Source organism: Saccostrea cucullata, unplaced genomic scaffold, assembly GCF_032062105.1.
Source record: "Saccostrea cucullata isolate Sc308-1 unplaced genomic scaffold, CSIRO_AGI_Scuc_v1 ctg334, whole genome shotgun sequence".
Taxonomy (NCBI): domain Eukaryota; kingdom Metazoa; phylum Mollusca; class Bivalvia; order Ostreida; family Ostreidae; genus Saccostrea; species Saccostrea cuccullata.
In genome coordinates, this window is record NW_026923666.1 from 150,096 (window position 1) to 176,490 (window position 26,395).

The 26,395-nt window shown below is 35.2% G+C and overlaps 1 protein-coding gene across 1 annotated transcript; it reads right to left on the bottom strand.

Annotated features, from left to right (window-relative positions):
* Window positions 1–2,310: 2,310 nt before the first annotated feature.
* LOC134264621 (ethanolamine-phosphate cytidylyltransferase-like) lies at window positions 2,311–20,949 on the bottom strand. The gene is made up of 15 exons (XM_062746902.1): window positions 20,794–20,949; window positions 19,875–19,917; window positions 19,719–19,764; window positions 16,002–16,087; window positions 15,113–15,188; window positions 13,518–13,584; window positions 12,848–12,895; window positions 12,254–12,335; window positions 5,549–5,689; window positions 5,063–5,137; window positions 4,828–4,905; window positions 3,728–3,793; window positions 3,468–3,533; window positions 3,291–3,379; window positions 2,311–3,023 (listed from the first exon to the last, which is right to left on the bottom strand). Exons 1-15 carry the CDS (start codon window positions 20,883–20,885, stop codon window positions 2,939–2,941), a joined length of 1,140 nt encoding a protein of 379 aa, XP_062602886.1. The 5' UTR covers window positions 20,886–20,949; the 3' UTR covers window positions 2,311–2,938.
* Between the last annotated feature and the right edge of the window lie 5,446 nt (window positions 20,950–26,395).

The window sequence follows — 26,395 nt, forward strand, 5'->3', positions numbered from 1 at the left end:
TTAATATGAGGTCCAATATGAAGGTCAAGGAATCAGAAATCATAGCATGCTCAGGAATATCTTGTCACAGGTAATACACATGTCAAATATGAAAGTCCTCTTCTCTATCAAATGTTGCAATGAAAAATAAACATTTTAGTATATGAAATATATAGATCAAGGTCACTGGGCCAAAAATCAGTGTACCGGTACATGTATTTAAAAAGGTCTTGTCACAGGTATTAAATATACATTTAAAAGATGAAATCCCTCAATCTTCTCATCCAAAATTTATGATCAAGGTTAAAGGATTTGAAAAGTAGGTAAGACTTCAAGGTCAGGGGGTCAAAATTCATAGTGTATTTGGTCTTGTCACAGATAATACACATATGTAATATGAAAGTCCTATCTCTTCTCTTTCAAAAGATATGAGACATGGAGACCGGTTCTTCTGATGAGACCGAATAAACTGAGGTCGAGTGTCGCAGTAGGTGCTGGCAGGAAAAAGATCCCTTATTGCTCAATGGCCCTGAGTGCCGAGTATGGGACAAAATTTGTAGCTCTCCACTGGCAAGTGGTGGCATCTCCGTATGAGTGAAAAATTCTCAAGAATGACGTTAAACAACATACAATCAATCAAAAAAATATGACCAAGGTTCAAGTTTGTGACAGACAGACAGACAACTGAGATTTAATGTCTCCTCACTTTTGCGAAAGCGGGAGATAAAAATATGTAAGGTCCTAAAAGTAGGGCATGTGACCTCATTTTGAAATTATGAACATATACGTATAGCTTTGAATAATAAATAGTCAAATTGTGTGGATCATACAAGTACCCGGTATACATATTGTGCACAGAAAGAAATGTTGAATCATATCAAACTTTGTCAGTTAAGGCATCTTTGGTGAACCAAAAACAAGTGTAGAGTAGTAAAATATTAGAAAGTTAACATTTTGTGGAAGAAATGTGAACTTGGTCTCTTCATTCCTTTAAAAAACAAAATTAATTTCACAGTATTACCAATGCAAATGAGTGAGTAGGAGCAGATTGATCACTATATGTATTCACAAATATAGACAAGGGAAGAGTTGAATGCAGGCACTTCAATATGATTCAAAAATGTGACTGTCTATAAAAATATTTCTTTTTGTCTAAGCAGTACTACTTGTGCTCATCTACTCCCTTCAAACAGAGCCTCTGTCTGCCATAAATCACACCTACACTTTCAAGAATAAAATAGAAATAAATGTTCTCTCGTTTACTTTCACAAAATTTAATACTGTACAATTATATGTCTATTATGCAAATAGAAATATATTTGTTCATAATAAAGCACATTTTCAAAATGTTTGAACTCTATGAAATCTTAGAAAATGTTTCTTTTTGTGAATAGAAAATGAACAATTACTGGTATACTAAATTTTTATCTTACAGAAATCACACATGAAATTTTTCTAAGTCCAAGGGACATAACTCTGTAAAAAAATACATTGATATTCATCTGATTAATGTACAAGTTTGTTTAGGTTGAAATATCAATGCACACTAAAACATAAATAAACAAGTTTAATATTAAATAATGAATGAGCACTAATTTAAATAATGGTTAAGAAAAAAAATCTTAAATAAATACATGTATACCAAATACATGTATACATATAAAGTTTGAACTTAAAGTTTGCATTGACACATACTGTGTCACGAGTTATCACAAGCCCTTAAGAAGGAGAGTAAAAATATAACACAGCAGCAAATATAATGAGCACTAATTTATAATGAATATTAAAAATGAACTTAAAGTTTATCACAAGCCCTTAAGGGGAGTAAAAAATAACACAGCAGCAAATATAAATAACAAAGTAAAACAAACACCTCAAATATGCATGCAAGATGAACATTAATATAATGGAAAATATAAATTAAGAAATACAAAGAGGGCATCTTTGTCTGATGCCAGTGTCTATTTTGCATAAAATTCAACCTGTTTTAATCCAAAAATGATGGAAAAATACATCTTTTTTGCAAAGTAAAAAATGACATACAGTGGAAACTGGAAATGGATAATTGTTTTATAGACACCTAAATAATGAGCCAAGTAATATTAGGTTGAGAAAAGTTTCTTTATTATTACTATGGTTCTACATGAAACTGTTCTTTAGAGACAGAATCAGGACAATTTTAAAAGCAAATGAATATGTTTATTTATAAGACTTGCACATACAGGTACTTGAAAAAGCTAAATAAATAGTGATTTGTATTATATACAAAACAATACAGGTATAAATAAGTTTTAAATCACAGAAAAGGAGAATGACGTAAAAAAAAATTAATAATTTTGACAACAGTATCTAAAACAGACATCTTTTTATCTAGTCAATATAAACTGGTTTTGATGTTGTGGAGCAGCAGATATTGTTTGGTAATGGTTACAGAAGCGGGACATGGTGTTGTTACTAAAAATAATACAGGGAGGATATGGACTGTTAACAGATTACAGGGGAGGTAATCAGTATTCTTACAAAGAATAAAAAAAAAAGAAATTTCAAATCCAGAACATTGTCTATGACAAAAACATAAATTCCTTTTTAAATGTAATACAATACAGTGGGCCTTCAGATATCCGGACGCCAGATATCCGGATGCTTCAGTATCCGGACGTTTTTTCATCAGAACGGATTTTTTTATATGTTATTTTGTCTTGTTTAACTGGTGATTCAGGTATCCAGACGCTTCACATATCCGGACAAATTGACTGGGAACCAAAGCGTCCGGATAAATGGGGCTCCACTGTACACACATTTATAGATGAGAGAGTATATATCAATCCTCTAGAACAGGACCTCAAAATTATAAAATTTCAAGTCTAGTAAAATCTAAATATAACTATGCACACATCTACACGTGACCTCAATTTAAAATCCTATCAATTGTCTTTCCTATAAGAATCAGCTGCAGTTTCTACCCACTGGCTTGTTTTTCCAACATGGCCAAAATCTTCAGTTCTTTGTCTTGTTTTTTCTTGTTTCGAGACTGATATAGCAACCTAGTAAAGATAATGTAATGCACAATGAAAGAATCCGTACTGTTAAATCTGTTATAATTAAAAGGCTCATTTTGCTTCTTATTCTTATCTTAATGTCTGAAATGCAATTAAATTTAGTATGTATACACCTGCAGATTACAAATTACAACAAATTTTGAACATCAAACATGTAAATAATGTTCTGTATATAAAAGAAAGTAAATATGTGTTGTACATTTACCTTAAGCTATATATTCAAATATTTTTAAAACAATTTTGACCAAATACCTATGAGAAATGATCCTGTCTATAATCATTTGAGTAGTAAGGTCACACTGGCTATCCAGAAGCTTGAATTTATTTCTACGTTTAGGTTCCTGGAAAACATAAATTGTGATTAAAACAAATTGTAAATCAAGTAAACATACAGAATCTGCAACTATTTCAAAACCACAAATTACTTACAGCATAAGGATCAGCTCCGTCAACATCAGGCATGATGGGAGTTTGTCCGTGACAGACCAGATCAACCTGTGAAAGGAACAGTCCAAAACAGTGACAAAAGAATACCATAAAGGGGGCAGAAGTCTGCTTAGTGTAACATAAGAAATATTTCCCAGTTTCATTTTTTAAGGACATTATTTTATCATGTACCATATCAGTTTGTTACCTAAATAGACGGTGATGATATGTAATGGTTTATAAATGAGATTTATATACTGCACCTTGAAATGATCCATGAGATCAGATGTCACAGCATAGGGAGCTCCTATTACAACCTCTGAGACATACTGAAATGTATATATCATATAAATAATTGATTGAGTATTGATCATATGATTTCTAGGCACAAATTTATAGATTTTTTTTTTCTGTTAGATTAGGAATTTACCATGCATATCCATGTAAAAAGCTTTGTATCTGTTAAAATCACTCAAGTCTGAATTTACTTACTTGAATTATGAATAACATTATATTCTTACAATTATTATGTGGTCTTGGGTGAAAACAGAAAAATAATCATAGGCAAATTGAAAATAAGACTTATCCTTGTGATACATTTTAAAAGTTTTAAAAGACAACAACAGCTGAATTAAAAACTTTTGCAACTGTTTCATTTTTAGCTCTACTGGTCAGAGACCAGAAGAGCTTATGCGATGGTAAGGTGTCCGTCTGTCTGTAAACAATTTTTCAAAATGCTACTCCTCCTACTGTTTTGGTCTGATTTCAATATAACTTGGCACACACGTAGACTGCACTAAGATACATAAAATAGTGCATCGGTTTTTGATTTCGCTGAACGGTGTTGCTATGGTTGCTAAAAATAGAAATTTCTGTGAAATTCCTTTGAAACTCTACTCCTCCTACAGTTTTTGTTGATTTCAATCCAAGGGGCATAACTGTCAAAAACTACCCAAAACAGAACTTGACCTAGATATTTATCTGATAACTTGGCACACAAGTAGACTACACAAAGATACATAAAATAGTGCATCGGTTTTTGATTTCGCTGAACGGTGTTGCCATGGTTACTAAAAATAGAAATTTCTGTGAAATTCCTTTAAAACGCTACTCCTCCTACAGTTTTGGTCTGATTTCGCTATAACTTGGCACAGAGGAAGACTACACTAAGATACATGATTTAGTGCATCAGTTTTTGACTTCGATGAACAGTGTTGCCTTGATTTCTAAATTAAAATAGAAATTTCTGTTAAAATCTTTCAAAATGCTACTTTTTTCCTCCTTTGTTATAAGTACAAACCAGTAGAGCTACAGTCTTAACAGAGACTTCTGGGGTTTTTTTAGCTACAAGAATATGACTTACCCGACAAGCTAGGACACTTAATGTTCTTTCATGTAAATTCATGATAGGGAAATTAGATCCTTTATATCTATTCACAGCCTGAAAAGATGTGAAAATGATTCATCCGACAGTGCTACGTCACAGTTTTATTAAACAGAAGTAGGAAATATTTATTTAATCCATCTCATTAACCAACTTTAAAATAATTACTAAATACATGTAGTTCTGCATGTGTATACAAGGTTGATATACTTACAGGGTCAGTGTGAAGGCCTACTATAACAAAATCTCCCTCCTGTTTAACTTTCTCTAGGAAATCTAAATGACCTACATGTTAATTTTTTGTCAAGGTCAACACAGAAGTAAATTAAAACAACTATACCTGCATACATATGTACATAGTAAATAAAAATGTTGACTTTAACAATCGTATAAATGACCTAAACTCTGAATTTTGCTTCCTCAAACCATTATTTACAAAAATTCTTTAATTTTTAAACCAGCATGTCATTAAACATGTTATATTGAAGATATATAATGAGTATTTTAAATGCATGTGCTTATAACTACACCGTATATAGGAAGTACTGGCCATAGTACATGCACCTCGCATCTTTGCTTCTTTTTTTTTTTTTTTTTAAAAAGAAAGTTCATCCATTCTTTATGAAACTTCAGCATATATGATAGATATCAATCTACATCTTTGTCTAGCCCTGGTGTATTATAAGTTTTCAAAAAGGATATGAAAAAGATCATAAGCTCCAGCCACATAGACGATTCTATCTCCCGGTTTGGGTTCCTTTCCGGAGGAGAACTGGATGATTTTATTGGAGGTGGGTAGAAACTGTGAGACACCGGTCCAGGGACTGCAACCTTTACTGCCCTGTGAAGAAATAAGTATCATGGAGGTAGTTAAAAAATATCTCAAAATAAAAATGTATCCATATTCCTCCTCAATATGATAGATTTAAAATAAAGATTTGTACTAATTATTACTTTAAAAGTTTACAAAATATCTAACAAGTCAGCTACATGTATACTTATTATTAATTTGATGTGAATTTTATCATACAAACAGGAATTACTTAAAATGAAAATTTAATAACAAACTTCATGCTTTTGCTTGTTTCCTTTTTTTAACAAGAATTTAATTTTTTTTTCTCTGACATACCAAATATTTTTTATTTTTATGAATAGGTGCAAAAAGAAATTTTCTTTTTCATAATGTGTATTTAAAATACAAAATATAATAAATATAACCTGAACATTCATGCAAATTAACATCTATATAAATAAAATTGATAAATGATTTTATTAAACAATTTTATTATCCAACTATAATCAGATCTATGGAGAAGAAAATTCTAGAGGGGGGTGGGGTGCATACAGTCACTCATACATGTATATTTCTTTCATTTCCTCTTCAAGGTATATGTGCACTCCGATAAAATTTTACAAGCAGAGCTAGTGAACTCACTTAAGACATACATGATTTTTGGAAAACAAGATTGAAGAATGAAAGGAGACTTCAGCCATATCACAAACATAGGTAATCAAAGATTACGAAGCTCACCTCGATGAATGTTATCAGTGTAAGTAATGCAAATCTCACATCATATTTTCTTAATATCTAGTATTTATCCCAACAACAATATTCTTGCAAGTTGTGTTTAACCTCTTACAGGGCATATACACATTTCTACTCATGTAGCATGAAAAACATGTATAGTGTAAACAAATATTTATTAATCTGTTAATACTGCAGATATCAATGTTCAAGTTCATTGGGATTAATCTGTTCCCAAAACTTTAACCTGGTCTCTTGTATGGAAAATATAGGTCAGATCCAGCATCCGAAGCAAGTCTGGTAGTGTCCATCCCTAGATGCATCATCCATGCAAGTTTGGTTCGGGTAGGTCTTATAATTCCTTGGGAAAATATAGGTCAGATTCAGCATTCGAAGCAAGTCTGGTAGTGTCTATCCCTAGATGCATCATCCATGCAAGTTTGGTTCAGGTAGGGCTTATAGTTACTTGGGAATGAAAATATACGACAGATCCAGCATCTGAAGCAAGTCTGGCAGTGTCTATCCCTAGATGCATCATACATGCATGTTTGGTTAAGGTAGGGTTTATAGTTACTTGGGAATGAAAATATAGGTTAGATCCAGCATCCGAAGCAAGTCTGGTAGTGTCCATCCCTAGATACATCATCTATGCAAGTTTGGTTCAGGTAGGGCTTATAGTTACTTGGGAATGAAAATGTAGGTCAGATCCAGCATCTGAAGCAAGTCTGGTAGTGTCCATCCCTAGATGCATCATCTATGCAAGTTTGGTTCAGGTAGGGCTTATAGTTACTTGGGAATGAAAATGTAGGTCAGATCCAGCATCCGAAGCAAGTCTGATAGTGTCCATCCCTAGATGCATCACCTATGCAAGTTTGGTTCAGGTAGGTCTTATAGTTACTTGGGAATGAAAATGTAGGTCAGATCCAGCATCTTAAGCAAGTCTGGTAGTGTCCATCCCTAGATGCATCATCCCTGCAAGTTTGGTTCAGGAAGGTCTTATAGTTACTTGGGAATGAAAATGTAGGTCAGATCCAGCATCCGAAGCAAGTCTGGTAGTGTCCATCCCTAGATGCATCATCCATGCAAGTTTGGTTTTGGTAGGTCTTATAGTTCCTTGGGAATGAAAATGTAGGTCAGATCCAGCATCCGAAGCAAGTCTGGTAGTGTCCATCCCTAGATGCATCATCTATGCAAGTTTGGTCTGGGTAGGGCTTATAGTTCCTTGGGAATGGACCTACTCCAAAAACTTTAACCTGGTCACTCATCTGGAAAATGTAGGTCAGATCCAGCATCCTAAGCAAGTCTGGTAGTGTCCATCCCTAGATGCATCATCCATGCAAGTTTGGTTTGGGTAGGGCTTATAGTTCCTTGGGAATGGACCTGCTCCAAAAACTTTGACCTGGTCACTCATCTGGAAAATGTAGGTCAGATCCAGCATCCGAAGCAAGTCTGGTAGTGTCCATCTCTAGATGCATCATCCATGCAAGTTTGGTCCGGGTAGGGCTTATTATTTCTTGGGAATGGACCTGCTCCAAAAACTTTAACCTGGTCACTCATCCAGAAAATGTAGGTCAGATCCAGCATCCGAAGCAAGTGTGGTAGTGTACATCCCTAGATGCATCATCCGTGCAAGTTTGGTTCAGGTAGGGCTTATAGTTACTTAGGAATGGACTTGCTCCTAAAACTTTAACCTGGGACGCCGACGCCGACGCCGGGGGTATAGCATAAGCTCATCTCGACTTTGTCGAGGTGAGCTAAAAATCAATTTTGTAAAATGAAGGCTTAGGCCAAATTCTCAAATCAAATTTTATACTCTTAATAACTTTCTGGTATACATGTACATCATCAAATTATAAAAATAAGTCTTAAATTTATTTTCCCCGTGTATATAAAACATAGGATATATGAAACAGGGGTTCTGCAAAGGGAGCATCTCAAATAATTTTCTTCAATCCCATTAATACATTATCCATTCATGACATTTTCACTACCTATCACAAAGTTTTACCAGACACTTGACCTTTACGTCCTGCCACTTACAGCATCAAAATTCAAGATAACTGGACACAGTAGCCAAAGAGCAAAAGCTTCTATTGTGTCAAAGTCATATGCATGGTCTCAATCTAAACATAGGTAATCAGAGATTACAGAGCTCACCTCAACGAATGTTGTCTTTAAGTAAGGCAAAGTCACACAATTAACCAACAAAAAGTGTACATTCCAAAAATGAAAATATTTAAGCAATTTTGATCTGATACTTTGAAATAGACCTACATAAAAAATTTAAACTAGTTCTTCTTCATGAAAATGTAATCAAAATCCAGCATCTGAAGCAAATTTGAGAGTTTTCATCTCTTGATGCAACATTTGTGCAAGTTTGGTTTATACAATGTTATATATATGGTTTATTGTGTTTCTTAAAAAATGCACTTACTCAGTTCTATCTCATAACAAAATTATCAAAAACTATTGTATGTAATTTTGATATCATCAGAGAACTGTCAGAAAAATTATGAAATTATATATTATATATTGATCCAAAGGTGACCTGGCCTTTGGGGACTACTTTCGTAGGGGGAAAAGTGGACTCTTGTGCGTTGGTGTCCCCCTATGACTATTTCTTTTTCCTTAATGCTATATGTACATGAAAATGTATAAAGTGCAAGTATGTGGAATATTGTATTTTTTATATATACAAATAACTGTATTTTTTTTTTCAATAGTTCTAGAATGTACTTACTCAGTACAAGTATGTGGAATATTGTATTATCTATATATACAAATAACTGTATCTTTTCAATGGCTATATTTTATTGAAGTGTGGACATCTGAATATATGTATATCAAAAATCAAATTTAATTAATTATTTCTATCTGATCCAGGGAGCCCCTGGCACCCCAGGTGAAGATATATTAGGAGGGCCTCCGCGGAGGTATTACCTCCATTTTTTTTTTGTTAACTATTATTGAAATAAAATTGAAATAAAAAAAAAAAAAAAAAAAAAATGTTATATAAGCCTTATAGTTTTTTGGTAATAGACCTGCACCCATAACTTTTACCTGGTCTATTAACTGAAAAATGTATGTCGAATTCAGCATCCGAAGCAAGTCCATTAGTGTGCATCCTAAGATGTATCGTCCATGCAAGTTTGGTCAATATAGAGCTTATAGTTACTTGGAAATGAAACCTACACCAAAAACTTTAACCTATTCACTCAACCAGAAAATGATGGTCAGATTCAGCATCCAAAGCAAGCCTGGTAGTATGCATCCTTAGATGTATCATCCATGCAAGTTTGGTCAACATAGGTCTTATAGTTACTTGGAAATGAAACCTGCACCAAAAACTTTGACCTGTTCACTCGACCGTAAAATGTAGGTCAGATTCAGCATCCAAAGCAAGCCTGGTAGTATGCATCCTTAGAAGTATCATCCATGCAAGTTTGGTCAACATAGGCTTATAGTTACTTGGAAATGAAACCTGCACCAAAAACTTTAACCTGTTCACTCAACCAGAAAATGTAGGTCAGATTCAGCATCTGAAGCAAGCCCAGTAGTATGCATCCTTAGATGTATCATCCATGCAAGTTTGGTCAATATAGAGCTTATAGTTACTTGGAAATGAAACCTGCACCAAAAACTTTAACCTGTTCACTCAACCGGACAATGTAGGTCAGATTCAGCATCGGAAGCAAGCCTGTTAGTATGCATCCTTAGATGACCATCCATGCAAGTTTGGTCAACATAGGGCTTATAGTTACTTGGAAATGAAACCTACACCAAAAACTGCACCAAAAATGTTAACCTGCTCCAGAAACATTAACCTGGTCATTCCTTCGCTGAAATTGCAGCATCTGAAACTTTGACTGGTACAATGAAACACACTAGAACCATCTTCCATGCATGTCTAATCAATATAGGACATAGAAGTACTTAAAAAGAAAACTGCTCCAAAAAACTTAACCTGGGACGCCGACGCCGACACCGACGCCGACACCGAGGGTATTACATAAGCTCCCCCAACTTCGTTGAGGTGAGCTAAAAACTGTATTTCACTTTGATCTTCACCTTTCAATTTTAGTCATTTTTTTTTTCTCAAACACCTCAAATTTATCAATTACTGTGTGGCAAAAGCATTGTAAAAATGTCCTTGACCTTCACCTTAAGGACAATAAAATGAAATGTTTCCTCCTCCTTCAAGTACAATTAATTTCGGTAGTCTAGTCTCTAAGTCTGATCTTACTTAAAACATACATCACTCTCCATCATTTTGGTCTTTTAGACTGTTAACTAAGAGGATTTATTTCACCTGGTTACCTATAGAAGCATCTACCAGCATATAGCAAAAAAAAAAAAAAAAAAAAAAATACATATATTAAACAAGCTTTGCATTGTAAAAATTTGTATAAAGGCCAAGAAAGGGATCATTTTTAAAGAAATTTTTACTCTGTGATATTCTAGATTACATATATGTGACTTAGTTTTTAATCTATATTTCTACATTTCTGTGTATGTTTTATAAATGTGGAGCTAATTTGATACAATTCTTAAAATGTAAAATGAACGTGTATAAAAGTAACTAAGTATAAAACAATAAGGAATGCAACATTAAACTACATTTTCTGTTATATGTTAAGAAATTAGTTACACCTCTGTACCACATACTTCCTACAAGAAAATGATTGAATAATAGATGTAAAAAGCAAAGTATAAACATGGCTTGCGAAGTAAATTACATGCACATTGAAGACTTTTTTACTGTGTTACTGTAAGTTGCATTTTACACAGCCAATAAAAAAAATCAAGAGCTTAGCTACGCAATTTAGTCTTCCACTTATCAGAAGAGAGAGTTGATGTTTTACCTACATGTACATATATGTACCTCGTTAGCAATTCTAATTGATTCATTAATAAATGTTTCAAGTAACTTAAATTTGCATTTTAATTCACACTGGATCACAAAAAACTCAATCTATAATAAGTTTGGTGAATGTGTAGATATCGATTTTCAAATTTGTGGGAAACGAACATTTTAAAACAGGTAGCTCTGCATACAAATTGCTATATTTTTTAAATATAGCACTGCATACTGCAATTTCCTTAGGGAGGTTAAACTTTTTCAGCTTCACCATTTTCATTTTCTGAATTATGTTGGCAAACTAAATTGCATGTTATGATGCTGTACTAGACAAGATGCAGCTACACTGAAAGAACATCTACATTTAATGTACTTTTCTTTTGTAGAGAACCGAGTTTCTGAATAAACAACAAAGAAAATTATATTTCACTTCTAGATGTAGTATGCAGCTAAAATGTTGTTAAAAATAACTTACATCTGGTGGTGTCATGCTCTATTCATATTTACAAACTACATTTACATAATGTGAACATGAACTCTCTGTCATATATATATATCTACCTCATACTGTAAATGTATTATATTCAGCGTGTACGATATTTGGCGGAAAGTGACTTTTGAATAAGTTAGCGTAGATTTGATTTAGCGCATTTCTTCATATTCTTATGTATGTGTTTCTATGCGAGACATTTAGCGTTGTACTTGAATTAGCGGTTGCTGCGTTCCGCCAAAGCTGCTAAAAAGAATACACAGCCAAATGTAATACGTTTACAGTATATCTTCTTCAAAATAATATTTCCCATTTCACTCAAAACATCTAGCTCACTGTTTGCTTACATAATTTGAAAATTGTTTGAAGATCAGTGAGCATTGAAGACAATAATGGAATGTTGCTGGCATATCGATAAGTCTCATATGTTGTACTGTTGGGGACATCATGGAGTGAGGGCTAGATAATCATAAATATTTTAAACAGAAACCTTAGATGAGATATTAAGGTATGATAACCTTTTTGTACTTACTGATCCTATGTCCCCTGCCTGAGCCTTGTCTACAGGTTTTTCCTCATCTCTTTCGTGGTGAGTTTTTGTCACCAGTAACATCCTAAAAATTATTTAGATATATGAATGAACAATCATGGCCTCTGGTCGGTTACTACACATATTTCACTGCACTTAATTCTCTATGTATGTTTGACCTTACCCTCACCCAAAGGATTTTGTTGATATTGTAAGAACATACAAGTACCTTTTTTGGACAAGATCTCAAAACTTTACACAAACAAAATGCAACTGTAAAACACATTACTTCTGGTGTCAACACATTACCATTTGACTTTAAAAAATGACTTGCCCTGAATCTCTTTGACCTTGACCTTCTACCTGGTATTATTATTAAGACACTGACTCTTAAATATTAAACAGATGACCAAAAACAATGTTAATATCCAACCAATTTTGTTCTGTTTATATACATGAACTGAGCAGACAACAAAAAACACAGGGCTGTTCCATCTTAACCTAATCCTCAATAAAATATTTAATTATATATCTTCGCTATCTGTGAACAGTTTCTGCTGCTGATTATCATAGCTTTGTATAATTCCATATCCATACCTTCCTACAAGATCTGTTGTGGATACACCAGCTGTTCTCTTGCATTCTCTGTAATAAAGAAAATACATTCCCAGTGAGAACAACAAAAATTTCATAATTCAGAAGTCAAAGTAGTTTTCTTTTCTCTGATTTTATGGATGTTAACATAAAGAAAACAAATACAAAGAAGGAACTGGAGTTAATTCCTCCAATAAATGCAAACACAATTCTAGGTCATTTCAGTAAAATGGTGGTGAATAAGCAAAATTTTTTGGTGTAGAATGAAAATATCAGAAATAGTCTACTCTTTCTTTAATATCTGATCACTTTGAAAATAAGAGAAGCAAGGACGGTTCATATGTTACCTTTCTCTTTTAACAAACTTGAATGAAATTCCAATAAGAATCATAGTTTTTAAAAAAAATCCATTGAATAATTATAGGACTCTGTTATACTAAAATACTTCACTTTTTAAATTGATGTACATTGAATAAAAGCAGTGTTTTCCCTTTATTTCACAGTAAAGAGTTAGAGATCAATTGTAACCCGGATTTAAACAAAATCTCTGTGGACCTAACAACAATTAAATTTTTATTATTTTTTTTTTTTATTTTGAATCCGCATTTTTGTCAATTGAAACGGTAAATTTAGCTAATAGCCAATTCTTAGGGAAAACACTGTAAAGTATTACTTGTATTTTCCAGCTGCCTTTACTAAGTGGTATGTATCTGTTCCATCAGCTGTCACTGTGATGTCATCTGTAATTGAAAAAAACAAGAGGCCCATGGGCCTTATAGGTCACCTGAGTATTGTGTAACAACTTTCAATTATATTTGGTTCGTGTTTTAGACCGGAGGCCATGAAATTCACAATTTACAATTTTGAAAGAGGCACCATTGCTTATCATAATTATTAACTTAGCATGCTTACTCTATTTACTTAATACCCAGAGGTAGATCAGAGTAACAAAGAGAAAATGCACTTCCACTTTATAACCAGTTGTGCACCTCACCCACTGACCCATGGGCCACATATTTCAAAATTTTGCAAATGTAATCATAAAATGGTTGATTAATAGCAAAGGGCAGATTTCAAAGCATTAATTTATTTTCAGACTATGTAACACCCCCCCCCCCCCTTTGACCCTGGGGGCATAAAAAAACACTTTGCTACATGCACCTTTCTTCATCATAAATATATATAGACTTGGATCATTGGCATAAAACCCAGAAGCAAAGGAAAATATTTTCAAAGAATTAATGTATTTTTACTATATAATCTATAGAGCCCCGCCCTAGCACTAGAACCCCTGACCCTGGGGCCATAAAATTCACAAATCTGGAAGAGGCACTCTTGCTCATCATAACTATGTGCTTAGTTTATTTAATACCCAGAAGCAGAGAAGAAGATTTTCAAAGAAATAATGCATTTTCACTATATAATCTACAGAGCCCTGCCCTAGCACTAGAACCCCTGACCCTGGGGCCATGAATTTCACAAATCTGGAAGAGGCACTCTTGCTCAAAATAACTATGTGCTTAGTTAGTTTATTTAATACCCAGGAGCAGAGAAGAAGTTTTTCAAAGAAATAATGCATTTTCACTATATAATCTATAGAGACCCGCCCTAACACCAGAACCCCTGACCCTGGGGCCATAAAATTCACAAATCTGGAAGAGGCACTCTTGCTCATCATAACTATGTGCTTAGTAAGTTTATTTAATACCCAGGAGCAGAGAAGAAGATTTTCAAAGAAATAATGCATTTTCATTATATAATCTATAGAGCCCTGCCCTAGCACTAGAACCCCTGACCCTGGGGCCATGAATTTCACAATTTTGGTAGAGGACTCAATGCTCATTACATTCATGCCAACAGTTTGCCTGCTTGATGTCCAGGAGTAAAGAAGAAGATTTTTAAAGATTTCATTAATTTTAGTGGTTTTGGCCCCACCTCTCAGGCCCCAGGGGGGCGGGGACCATGAAATTCACAATTTTTGTTCCCCTTCACCCATAGATGCTGTATACCAAATTTGGTTGAAATTGGTTCAGAGGTTTTAGAGAAGAAGCTGAAAATGTTGAAATGTTAACACACGACGGACGAAAACGGATAGCAATAGGTCACCTGAGTTACTCAGGTGACCTAAAAATAAAAATACTGCCACACATTTGATCTTTTAAGAGCTGACTGTCTGATGAACAAGTGTGTTATACTGTATGGAGCTGAGTGGGAGTTATTTCCCTTTACATATACCATGACTTCATTTCACAGCATTATTTTACATACCTCCATGTACACAGAAGTCACAATTGTATTTTTCCAGAGTTTCTAGAGTTGTCACATATGGAGCATCTTCTACAACCTGTAAAAAATGTTTCACTTTACTTAGCATTATAATTACTGTTAAGGCTATTTTATAATAAATTTTATGTAAGAAGCTTTGATCAACTACACATTGTACATCTCATATAATCAAACATTACAGAGCTCGATCGGCTCAAAGAATATTATTCATAATTAAGGCAATCAAGTTTTTTTTAGTTAGTAAGCATTCTTAAATCAATATCCATGCAGATTTACTTTTAGTAGGGTGAAAAGCTATTTAGGAATGGGCGAGCTCAAGAAACTTGAACCTATACACTATCCAGAAAATTATTTGAATATATTTAGGAAGTTTATCTCGTAGTGTCCATCCCTTGATGCATTATCCCTGCAAGTTTAGTCCAGGTAGGGCTTATGGTTACTTGAAAATGGACTTGATCCTAAAATTTATACTGAGATGCCAACACCAGTGTCAGGGGTACATGTATAGCATTTGCTCATCACAAATTTGTCAAGGTGAACTAAAATGAATTTGATGCCGAGTAAATAGTACATGTATATTACAAATCTTTTCATTATATTAAACTCCAAAGTAAAGGAGAAGGGTATTTCCAAAACAAAGGAAGGTGTACTGAATCAAGGCAAAATATACATAGAATGTAGCTAGGATTTAATTACAATGCAACCCACAGGATCATTGATTACAGATTATCTCCATTGTAAATTGAAAGATAAGAGCTGTCAGTTCTTGACAACTGAAGCATGATGATCAATGTTCTTGTCTTCATCATCACAAACTGACATAAATAAAAATACAAAATCAATGTAGATCAAATCTCCATGCGAGTTTTACCTCATCCACCCACTTAATAGCTCGCACCATCTTGTATCGCTCCTTTTCATTGTAAACAGGTGGGCCTTTGTGTTTGGAAATTTCCGCTGTAAAATTGAACAAGAGGCCCATGGGCCACATCGCTCACCTGAGAAGCTTTGACCATTCTGTTCTTTACCAGATTTCCCCCTTGTTATACATAATGTATCCCCACCCTACCCCACTGATCATAATTTAGACATTCTGAAATCTGCACTACCCCATGATCCTTCCATGGGCACATATGTTTCAGCTTTTTTGGCCCAGTGGTTCCTGAGAAGAAGATTTTCAAAGATTTTCCTACATATTTCTATGTAAAACTTTGATTCCCTAAAATGGCCCCGCCCTTCCCCCAGGGGTCACGATTTGAACAATTTAGAATCTACACTATACCAGGATGCTGTCACATATGTTTCAGCTTTTCTGGCCCAGTGGTTCTTGAGAAGAAGATTTTCAAAGATTTTTCCTATATATTTCTATGTAAAAGTTTGGTCGGCCATTGTGGCCCCGCCCTTCCCCCGGGGGTCATTATTTGAACAATTTAGAATCTACACTATGCCAGGATGCTTCCACATAAGTTTCAGCTTTTCTGGCCCAGTGGTTCTTGAGAAGAAGATTTTCAAAGATTTTTCCTATATATTTCTATGTAAAACTTTGATTCCCCATTGTGGCCCCGCCCTTCCCCCGGGGGTCATTATTTGAACAATTTAGAATCTACACTATACCAGGATGCTTCCACATAAGTTTCAGCTTTACTAGCCCAGTGGTTCTTGAGAAGAAGATTTTTAAAGAATTTTCCTATATATATCTATATAAAAGTTTGGTCGGCCATTTTGGTCCCGCCCTTCCCCCGGGGGTCATTATTTGAACAATTTAGAATCTACACTATGCCAGGATGCTTCCACATAAGTTTCAGCTTTACTGGCCCAGTGGTTCTTGAGAAGAAGATTTTCAAAGATTTTTCCTATATATTTCTATGTAAAACTTTGATTCCCCATTGTGGCCCCGCCCTTCCCCCGGGGGTCATTATTTGAACAATTTAGAATCTACACTATACCAGGATGCTTCCACATAAGTTTCAGCTTATCTGGCCCATTGGTTCTTGAGAAGGAGAATTTTAAAGAATTTTCCCATATATATTCAGTAAAAGTTTGGTCGGCCATTGTGGCCCCGCCCTTTCCCCGGGGGTCATTATTTGAACAATTTAGAATCTACACTATACCAGGATGCTTTCACATAAGTTTCAGCTTTACTGGCCCAGTGGTTCAGGAGAAGAAGATTTTCAAAGATTTTTCCTATATATTTCTATATAAAACTTTGATACCCCATTGTGGCCCCGCCCTTCCCCCGGGGGTCATTATTTGAACAATTTAGAATCTACACTATGCCAGGATGCTTCCACATAAGTTTCAGCTTTTCTGGCCCAGTGGTTCCTGAGAAGAAGATTTTCAAAGATTTTCCTACATATTTCTATGTAAAACTTTGATTCCCTAAAATGGCCCCGCCCTTCCCCCAGGGGTCACGATTTGAACAATTTAGAATCTACACTATACCAGGATGCTGTCACATATGTTTCAGCTTTTCTGGCCCAGTGGTTCTTGAGAAGAAGATTTTCAAAGATTTTTCCTATACATATTTCTATATAAAACTTTGATACCCCATTGTAGCCCCGCCCTTCCCCCGGGGGTCATTATTTGAACAATTTAGAATTTACACTATGCCAGGATGCTTCCACATAAGTTTCAGCTTTTCTGGCCCAGTGGTTCTTGAGAAGAAGATTTTCAAAGATTTTTCCTATATATTTCTATGTAAAACTTTGATTCCCCATTGTGGCCCCGCCCTTCCCCCGGGGGTCATGATTTGAACAATTTAGAATCTACATTATACCAGAATGCTTTCACATAAGTTTCAGCTTTACTAGCCCAGTGGTTCTTGAGAAGAAATTTTAAAGAATTTTCCTATATATATATATATATAAAAGTTTGGTCGGCCATTTTGGTCCCGCCCTTCCCCCGGGGGTCATTATTTGAACAATTTAGAATCTACACTATGCCAGGATGCTTCCACATAAGTTTCAGCTATTCTGGCCCAGTGATTCTTGAGAAAAAGATTTTCAAACAATTTTTCCTATATATTTCTATGTAAAAGTTTGGTCGGCCATTGTGGCCCCGCCCTTCCCCCGGGGGTCATTATTTGAACAATTTAGAATCTACACTATACCAGGATGCTTTCACATAAGTTTCAGCTTTACTGGCCCAGTGGTTCTTGAGAAGAAGATTTTTAAAGAATTTTCCTATATATTTCTATGTAAAAGTTTGGTCGGCCATTTTGGTGCCGCCCTTCCCCCGGGGGTCATTATTTGAACAATTTAGAATCTACACTATACCAGGATGCTTCCACATAAGTTTCAGCTTTTCTGGCCCAGTGGTTCTTGAGAAGAAGATTTTCAAAGATTTTTCCTATATATTTCTATATAAAACTTTGATTCCCCATTGTGGCCCCGCCCTTTCCCCGGGGGTCATGATTTGAACAATTTAGAATCTACACTACCCCAGGATGCTTTCACGTAAGTTTCAGCTTTACTGGCCCAGTGGTTCTTGAGAAGAAGATTTTTTAATGACCCAACCCTATTTTTGTCTTTTCTTGATTATCTCCCCTTGCGAGGGGATATGTCCCTTCATTTTAACAATTTAAATTCCCCTTCACCCAAGGATGCTTTGTACCAAGTTTGGTCAAAATTGGCTCAGTGGTTCTTGAGAAGAAGTTGAAAATGTGAAAAGTTTACAGATGGACAGACAGACGGACAGACGGACGGACGGACGACGGACAAAATGTGATCAGAAAAGCTCACTTGAGCCTTCGGCTCAGGTGAGCTAAAAACAGAATCAATATTGTTTAAAATGAAAAGCTATTTAAAATGACATATATTCTACTACATGTATGTAATAAAATGACAATCTTAACCATGCATAGATTATCAACAATTAAAACATTTCAAGCTATCCTTTAAAAAGTTATGTCAAATTGTTTGAATTAATTTGGTAGTCTGTCAAATGAAAAGTCTGAAATATTTCTTGCTGAATTTTTGTGTACTGCAGTATGTACACATCAAACTGGTAGATCATATTCAAATTTAAAGATTTCTCTTTTTCTAGATTTTCCTAGCCTTTGCAAAGTCTCTGTTTTCAATTGATCCTCTAAATTTCTTATCATGTCATTAACTGAATTATTGTATTAGTTGGTTTTCAGCATTGACTCAATATCATTTTAGGTGGATAGCCCTCTCTCAAATGAAGAATTGTACACTTAGAAGACTAGTGTGAAACACTGAATAAATTTGATAATGTTTGACATGATAATCATATATCTTCATATTCCAAACCATTTTTTTTTCTTTTGTGCTCTTAATATTCCATAAGGACAATCACTCATTTAGTTTCTTTTTCTTGGATCACAAAATGCTGAGCTTAAACAGCTTCATTTTCATTTCCATATTCTGTTGACTCTACTTTTTTGTGAGGTGAAGAGACATTAAAAGGCTGCAACACTTGCCTTTTTTTTTTTATTATTAAACCCATTTTCTTGAATTTTTTCTTTCAATTTTTTCTATATTGTCTACATATTGTGGCATGATATATCCGAGAATAGTTTTCTGCAGAGGACAAACAATTTTAAACCAAACACTTAAATCATACAAACCATCTGAATGAACTCCAGCAATCAGATAATCCCCCATTTGTTTAGCCTACAAGTAAAAAATAATAGAAACCTTAAGAAGAATTTTACAATATGATCATACCATTCCAATTTTTTCCCAATCAAACTCTTTATGCATCTAGTGTTTCAAACACTTACTTGTCGGATAGCATTGGCATGGCCAAAATGAACCATATCGAAACTGAAAATTAAGCAAAAACCATTTAAGTTTAATTTTGTCATGATAGTTGGACCCATATATAAATCAAAACATTTATCTACAATTATATAAGTGGTTCAGCCCTTGACGTGTTGAATGAATTAGAATAATATGTGTCTAAACTGCATAGGGATGTAGGACACAATTTTTACAATGAATATCATTCTAATCTATGGACCTAGGTACAAGAATGTTATAATAGGAAGATTAATAATATCATATCACTTCATTAATTATTAATGTAAATCCCTAAAGTTCTTCTGAATATGCTGAACAAACAGTTGTAAGAATTTTTAATAGTTTATCTTTCTTTTTTTTCTATAGTGAAAATTGCTTTTTTGTGGGGTTAAATCCACAGACACCTGACGAATGGATGGTGGAACATCCCCCCCCCCCAAGCTTCTGTCAGAATTTTTATTAGACACAAAATCTATTTTTATCCCCAAAAAAATCCCAGAAGCTGGAGGGAGAGGGGGCATCATCCATTCGTCAGGTGCCTGTGGATTTAACCTGTGACTGTACTTCAACTATTTTTCATTTTGGATCGATCTGTCAAAATTGTTTCAGCAAGTTATTTATTTTGAAATGTATTATGATCCCTGATTCAGGAAGGTAATAAAAATTAAAAGAAAAAGTCAATAAATGATCGATAATTTCTGCATAGTTAATTCCCATTTATACATAACAATATAACATTAAGCAACATATCTTTTCATCTTTTGATTGTTCGGTAGGCCTAGTTTTTCTGAAGTGAAGATCATAACCCCTCCCTTCCATTGCAAACCGATTACGATGATCGGTAATGCATTCCTAAAGAATCCAAATAAACATGAAACGTTTTGCATTCCTGACACTTACCAGCCATCGACCCACACTCGAACCTGCTTCTGCTTCTTTTCACTAGCCATGTCGTTTGAACTTTGATCATCCGATGTACGCTTCGTAGCCATGCTGATTGGTTCTCTTTATTATCGTGCGATATTGAACACCAGTTTAGTGACAAGCAAAACCAAACCAAACGGAATCTGTAGTTCCGAGTAAATCAAGTTCGTATCGCGATGCAGTTGTCAGAAGTGAAGCTAATTTTATTATTTTTATGCCCCCGTAATCGACGATTCGGGGGTATATAGTTTTTGTTTTGTCCGTCCGTCTGTCCAGCTGTCCGCAAAAACTTTAACCTTGCCCATAACTTTCGGTGTAGTGGAGCTATGACTTCCATATTTCACACTTGTACTACTCCTTGTGACAAGACCTTTTTTGGGTACCACCAAATTTGACCTTGACCTTGGAGTTTGCCCCTTTTACACCAAAATTCCAAACATATACATTGGCCATAACTTTGAACGATAGGTACTAGGAGATTCATTCTGCACATATGTATTCTTCGTGGCAAGACCTTTCATTGGATACCAACAACTTTGACCCTTTGACATTAACCTTGGAGATTTCCGTACTTATAAAAAACTTTAACCTTGGCCATAACTTTTGAACGGTAAGAGTTGGGGCTTTCATACTTTACATATAATCATTGTGAGAGGACCTTTCATACCTCACCAAGAACTTTGACTTTGGAGTTTGACCTACTTTTTAAAAACAAATATTAACTATACTTTTTGAAGGGTTAGGGCAAGGACTTTCATACTTTACACATTTAATCCCTGTGAGAAGACCTTTTATTTTTTACCGAGAACTTTGACCCTTTGACATTGACCTTGGAGTTTGACCAACTTTTTAACCTTGGCCACAACTTTTGAACGGTTAGGACTAGGGCTTCATATTTCACAATTGTATTTCTTGTAAATAGACCGTACTTTGAATACCAACACATTTAATTCCATTCAAGAAAAGTTTAATTTCCGCTATGTTGCCATACGAGGGCATCAGTGTTTCACAAACATCTTGTTTTTCTATATATATTTCACTGAAAACAAAATTTTGTTTGTAAAATCACTGGCATGATGACAGTTCTTGACAGATATTATCACAAATGACTTGATAATTCACGTTTTTTTCCTTTGAAACAACACTCTTTACCTTTTTTTCTGATCAGCATCGATTGATTGATTGATTGTATATTGTTTAACGTCCCTCTCGAGAATTTTTCACTCATATGGAGACGCCACCACTTGCCGTTGGAGAGCTGCAAATTTTGTCCTATACTCGGCACTAAGGGCCATTGAAGAGGGAGGGATCTTTTCATGCCAGCACCTACTGCGACACGGGGCCTCGTTTTATACGGTCTCATCCGAAGGACCGGTCTCCACGTCCCACAGTGGGATTCGAACCCGCGACGTAAGGATCAGCTCCTTACATCAGCATCGATATTTTAAAATACGCATCAGACGCCTTGTCGTAGTTTCTTTAGCAACTAAAGAAAAATCAACTAGATGCAAAATCACCCAGATTGAAAGAATGGGCAGCAACCTTGTATAGAAAGAAAGATATTAGGAAATGACGGAGTCATTAAGGAGATATAAGCACTGCTATACATAGCAATTCGTCTAGGAAGCACAGGGAGCCGCAAAAAGAAAAAAAAACTTATCAGTTTACCAGAACATGAAGGAACAAAGAGGTGATAAAGACCCCAAACAAGATCCCCTGAAAAAGCAGAAGTACACAGGAAATGGCAAAACTATATAGAGGTGGAGAGACCATTGTGTGAAGATACATAACCGCGATCAGATCCATCGATATTCCCTGACATTGATGAGGCATTAAGATAGAAATGGGCCACATCACGCAAAATGTGGTGACCAATGCAATTCATAAATTAAGAAAATGACAATGTCCTTGGAGAGGATGGTGTATGCCACGATATGCTGAAAGCAGAAGGAGAAGAAACACACTGAACCTCCAAGATATGTTTCAAGGGTAATGAGAATGATTGGATGAAAGTAGTCATCATCAAACTGCCCCAACAAGGTGACCTTGAAAACTGCAACAACTGGCGTGGGGTTACCCTCCTCTCTCACCAGCAAGACCTTCAGCCACACCATATTGTAAAATGCATCACAAAGTTCTGCTTTAGAGGACACTTCAACAGGAGCAGGTCCGAATTAGAAAGGGGAAAGCATGTATTGACTATATATTTGTGCTATGGGTCTCTCTGGAAGATCATGTGTTACTTCGGCATTCCACAGAAACTGGTTCATATCATCCAGTTCTTCTATTACAATTTTGAGTGCCGAGTGATACATAACAACCAGCTCACAGCTAGAACCTTATGCAGTGAAAACCGGAGTAAAGCAAGGAAGTATTCTGTCACCTGTGCTATTTTCCCTCCCAAATGGCATGGTATCTATGGAGAATCACACATAGCAATTCCGGTGCTAAAAATTCGGATTGAAAGTCAACACCTGAAAAGACGATTGTTTAACGAGTAAGCATCACTAGCAGTACATGTAATCTAGTACTGATCAACAATAACCCAGTTAGAGTATGCCAAGGCGTTCACGTACCTGGGTAGCAAAGTCACACAATAGGCGACAAGGAACTCAACACCATGATCAGCAAAGCAAACCAGGCTTTTGCAATATTGAAACCCATATGGAGATCCACAACACTTAAATATCATAATCAGGATTTTTAACGACAATGTCCTCAGTGTCATCATGAATGGATCAGAGTGCTTGAAAACCTCCTTGGCAATTGAAAGAAAACTTGAATTCTTCCAAACTTCAGACGTATTCTCAAGATCTTTTGACCAAACACCAACTCGAATAAAGAACTAATAAAAATGACTGGGATATCAAAAATATCAAAAACCATCCAAACAAGACACTGCCTATGAAGTGCTTACATGTATGTCCTGCGTATTCCCCTAAACTTACTGCCCAGGGTTGCCCTCAAATGGACACCCAAGGGAAATCAAAGTACTGAAAGCACTCACGGGAGTTGAACATGGTGTAAAATAAAATCTTTGATCGGGAGGTTAAGTGAGTGAACAATATTATTATTTCAAATACAGACAACTGTTTCAGATTTTTTGAGTTGCAACAATCTTGAGAAAGACATTCAGAGACACTGAATAGCAAAAAAAAAATGCATGGGCCATAATGCTTGCCTACCTACATTAGTCCTTTTTTTAATACCCCCTGCTTGAAAAGGGGGAGGGTATTTATTAATCGGGATTTCCGTCCATCTGTTTGTTACGCTTTAGGTATAACCATCCTCTTACACCACTGAACGAAATTTTCATAGAATCTTTATTACATATTGCCGTTGTGCACCTGCTATTACTTTTTCATCCTACATATATTTTGGGTTTCCCATTGCAAAACATGGACACTGCCATCATATTCATATTAGAGGCGGTTGATCATTTATATAATTCACTGATCACAGTCTTCAAATTTGTAATATATTTTTCCTCACCTTTATCCATGTGTTATGAAAATTTCAGTTTCGAAGGAATAATATCAATGTTGATAAAATGTGGATTTTCACACAGCATCCTTTTAAAAGCTAACAGGTTTATATATAAAACTTCTCTGTGAATATAAATGTATTTCAATTACACGAACATTATACATGGAGTTTGTCAGAACTTGATCTGTTTTAATATTTTGAAGAAAAAAGCAATACCAAGTTAAAAACAAATATTTATTGACCAAACATAAAAACAGTGGTATATGTGAGAGTTTGTGAGCGTACAAATTATCTGGTATGTAAATGAGGTTTTCCTTTTATCAAAAAAAAAAAAATATACTTCATTTTGTTGTTTTTAATCGCGATTCTACGAAAACATCGGTGTCCATTTTTGGTTTTAACATTTATAACAGAGTACTAGATTAACCGCTTTTGGCAGGTGATACTGCTGATTTAGTAATAAATACGCATGTTTCCTAAAGTTTTTTGCATTAATAATTCAATTTATCCAAGGAAATGTTCATGAAAAGTTTGAATAAATTCTGTGCACCCGTAAAAAAGAAATTGCCAAAAATCCGGGACCGTCGGGCGTCGGGAAGACTAGATTTACCGCTTGCCGTCAGTATGTAGAGTTGTCGTTCGTATCTCTCTGTGTATGAAGCTACACTAAAAATGAGTTCCATTACGAAAAACTTTTGAAGTTCTTTATAATTTAGTTTTACTTTGAACAAAATCTAATATTCAAAATAAGATTACTTTATCATTACATTTACTTACATTTCAAATTATGAAAATTAGATCAATTCAGGAGAAAATGACATGAACTATTTGTGGCGGATGTTTATGCATGTTTTCTGTTATCATCGGAGTAAATCGGTCGACACAGTAGCCTCGCTTTAGGCTCTATATAATCAACACAAATTACTGCGCATGTTAAATGCGTGATGACCATGGGAGATTGAACATAGTTCAACTCCCAAAAAAGGAATAGAGACCGGCTTTAAAGGAGACGTAGAGGCGAACTTTCCTCAAACAGCCGAAAAGCAGAAATCTGACCATTAAGACAGCACTTCGACTCGAGGGGATCCAGACCGAGCCAGAAATCCCCTGTAGTCACCTAAGCACCTGACGACACTGAGAGAATTGTATGAGTGAGCGTATTGAAGGCTACACCATAGGTATTTAAAAACCCAAGTGTTGAATTATTTCCCTTGAATAATAATGTTTATGAAAATAGTGTTTTTCATGATTTCTTGTAAATCGGGGGTCTATTTTCATTGATATTTTGGATTTAGAGAAACAATAAACACTCCTATTAAACCCATATTTAAGATTTGATAACAATGTTGATGCTACAATTTCACACCTTAACAAAGATGAACGCAACACGGGCTAACTAGGATGATAACCGGAGCTACGCAACAGGAGGTTGCAACTGCATTTAGTGTACATCAATCGGCTTTGCAGCGGTTTAACGTACGTCTCCACCAGCTAAGAACACGGATAACAGACCAAAAACTGGCCGTCAACGGGATACCACATACAGAAAGGACCGTCAGACCCCCCTTCAGCAATCGATTCAGAACTGCTGCACAAACTGCTGCTACAATTTCTGGTTGAAGAAAGCGGCATAAAAGTGCACAAATTGTTCGCAAGAGACTGAGAGGAGGAGATGGTATTCGTCCACGACATCCGTACATTGGAAACCCACTAGCGTTGAGACGTCGCACAGTATACATGTATATTGTTATGCCCCTTGAATTTGGGGGCGATGACAATGACATCAACTGGACTTTTAAATTTGCAACATAGGACATGTTTAATTTTTATCACAACACAGTCTAAAATCACTTAAATAAAATAATGTTTAAACTGAAGACTCAGATTTTCATATTATTCTGAATATACATTTCTTTTTTTGTTGAGTATATAATTTCGTTTTATTAAATTTTGCTCTCTATGAAAACGAAAAGGTCTGTTATAACGGGACATATTTATATGTAGCATCCATGGAATTAGATTCCAACAGATAGTGAGGAAACCCTGATCTCCAAACACACACATTGTGATTCAGGAACACAAACATCTTTTT

What these genes read in the sequence shown, in the direction of transcription:
- LOC134264621 (XM_062746902.1), bottom strand. Translation starts at nt 20,885, where the DNA reads ATGGCTACGAAGCGTACATCGGATGATCAAAGTTCAAACGACATGGCT. An exon ending in ATGCCAATGCTATCCGACAA is followed by an intron (nt 19,765 to 19,874) that starts GTAAGTGTTTGA and finishes TTTTACTTGTAG; the next exon opens with GCTAAACAAATGGGGGATTA. An exon ending in GAGCTTATGATCTTTTTCAT is followed by an intron (nt 5,138 to 5,548) that starts ATCCTTTTTGAA and finishes AAAAATTAACAT; the next exon opens with GTAGGTCATTTAGATTTCCT.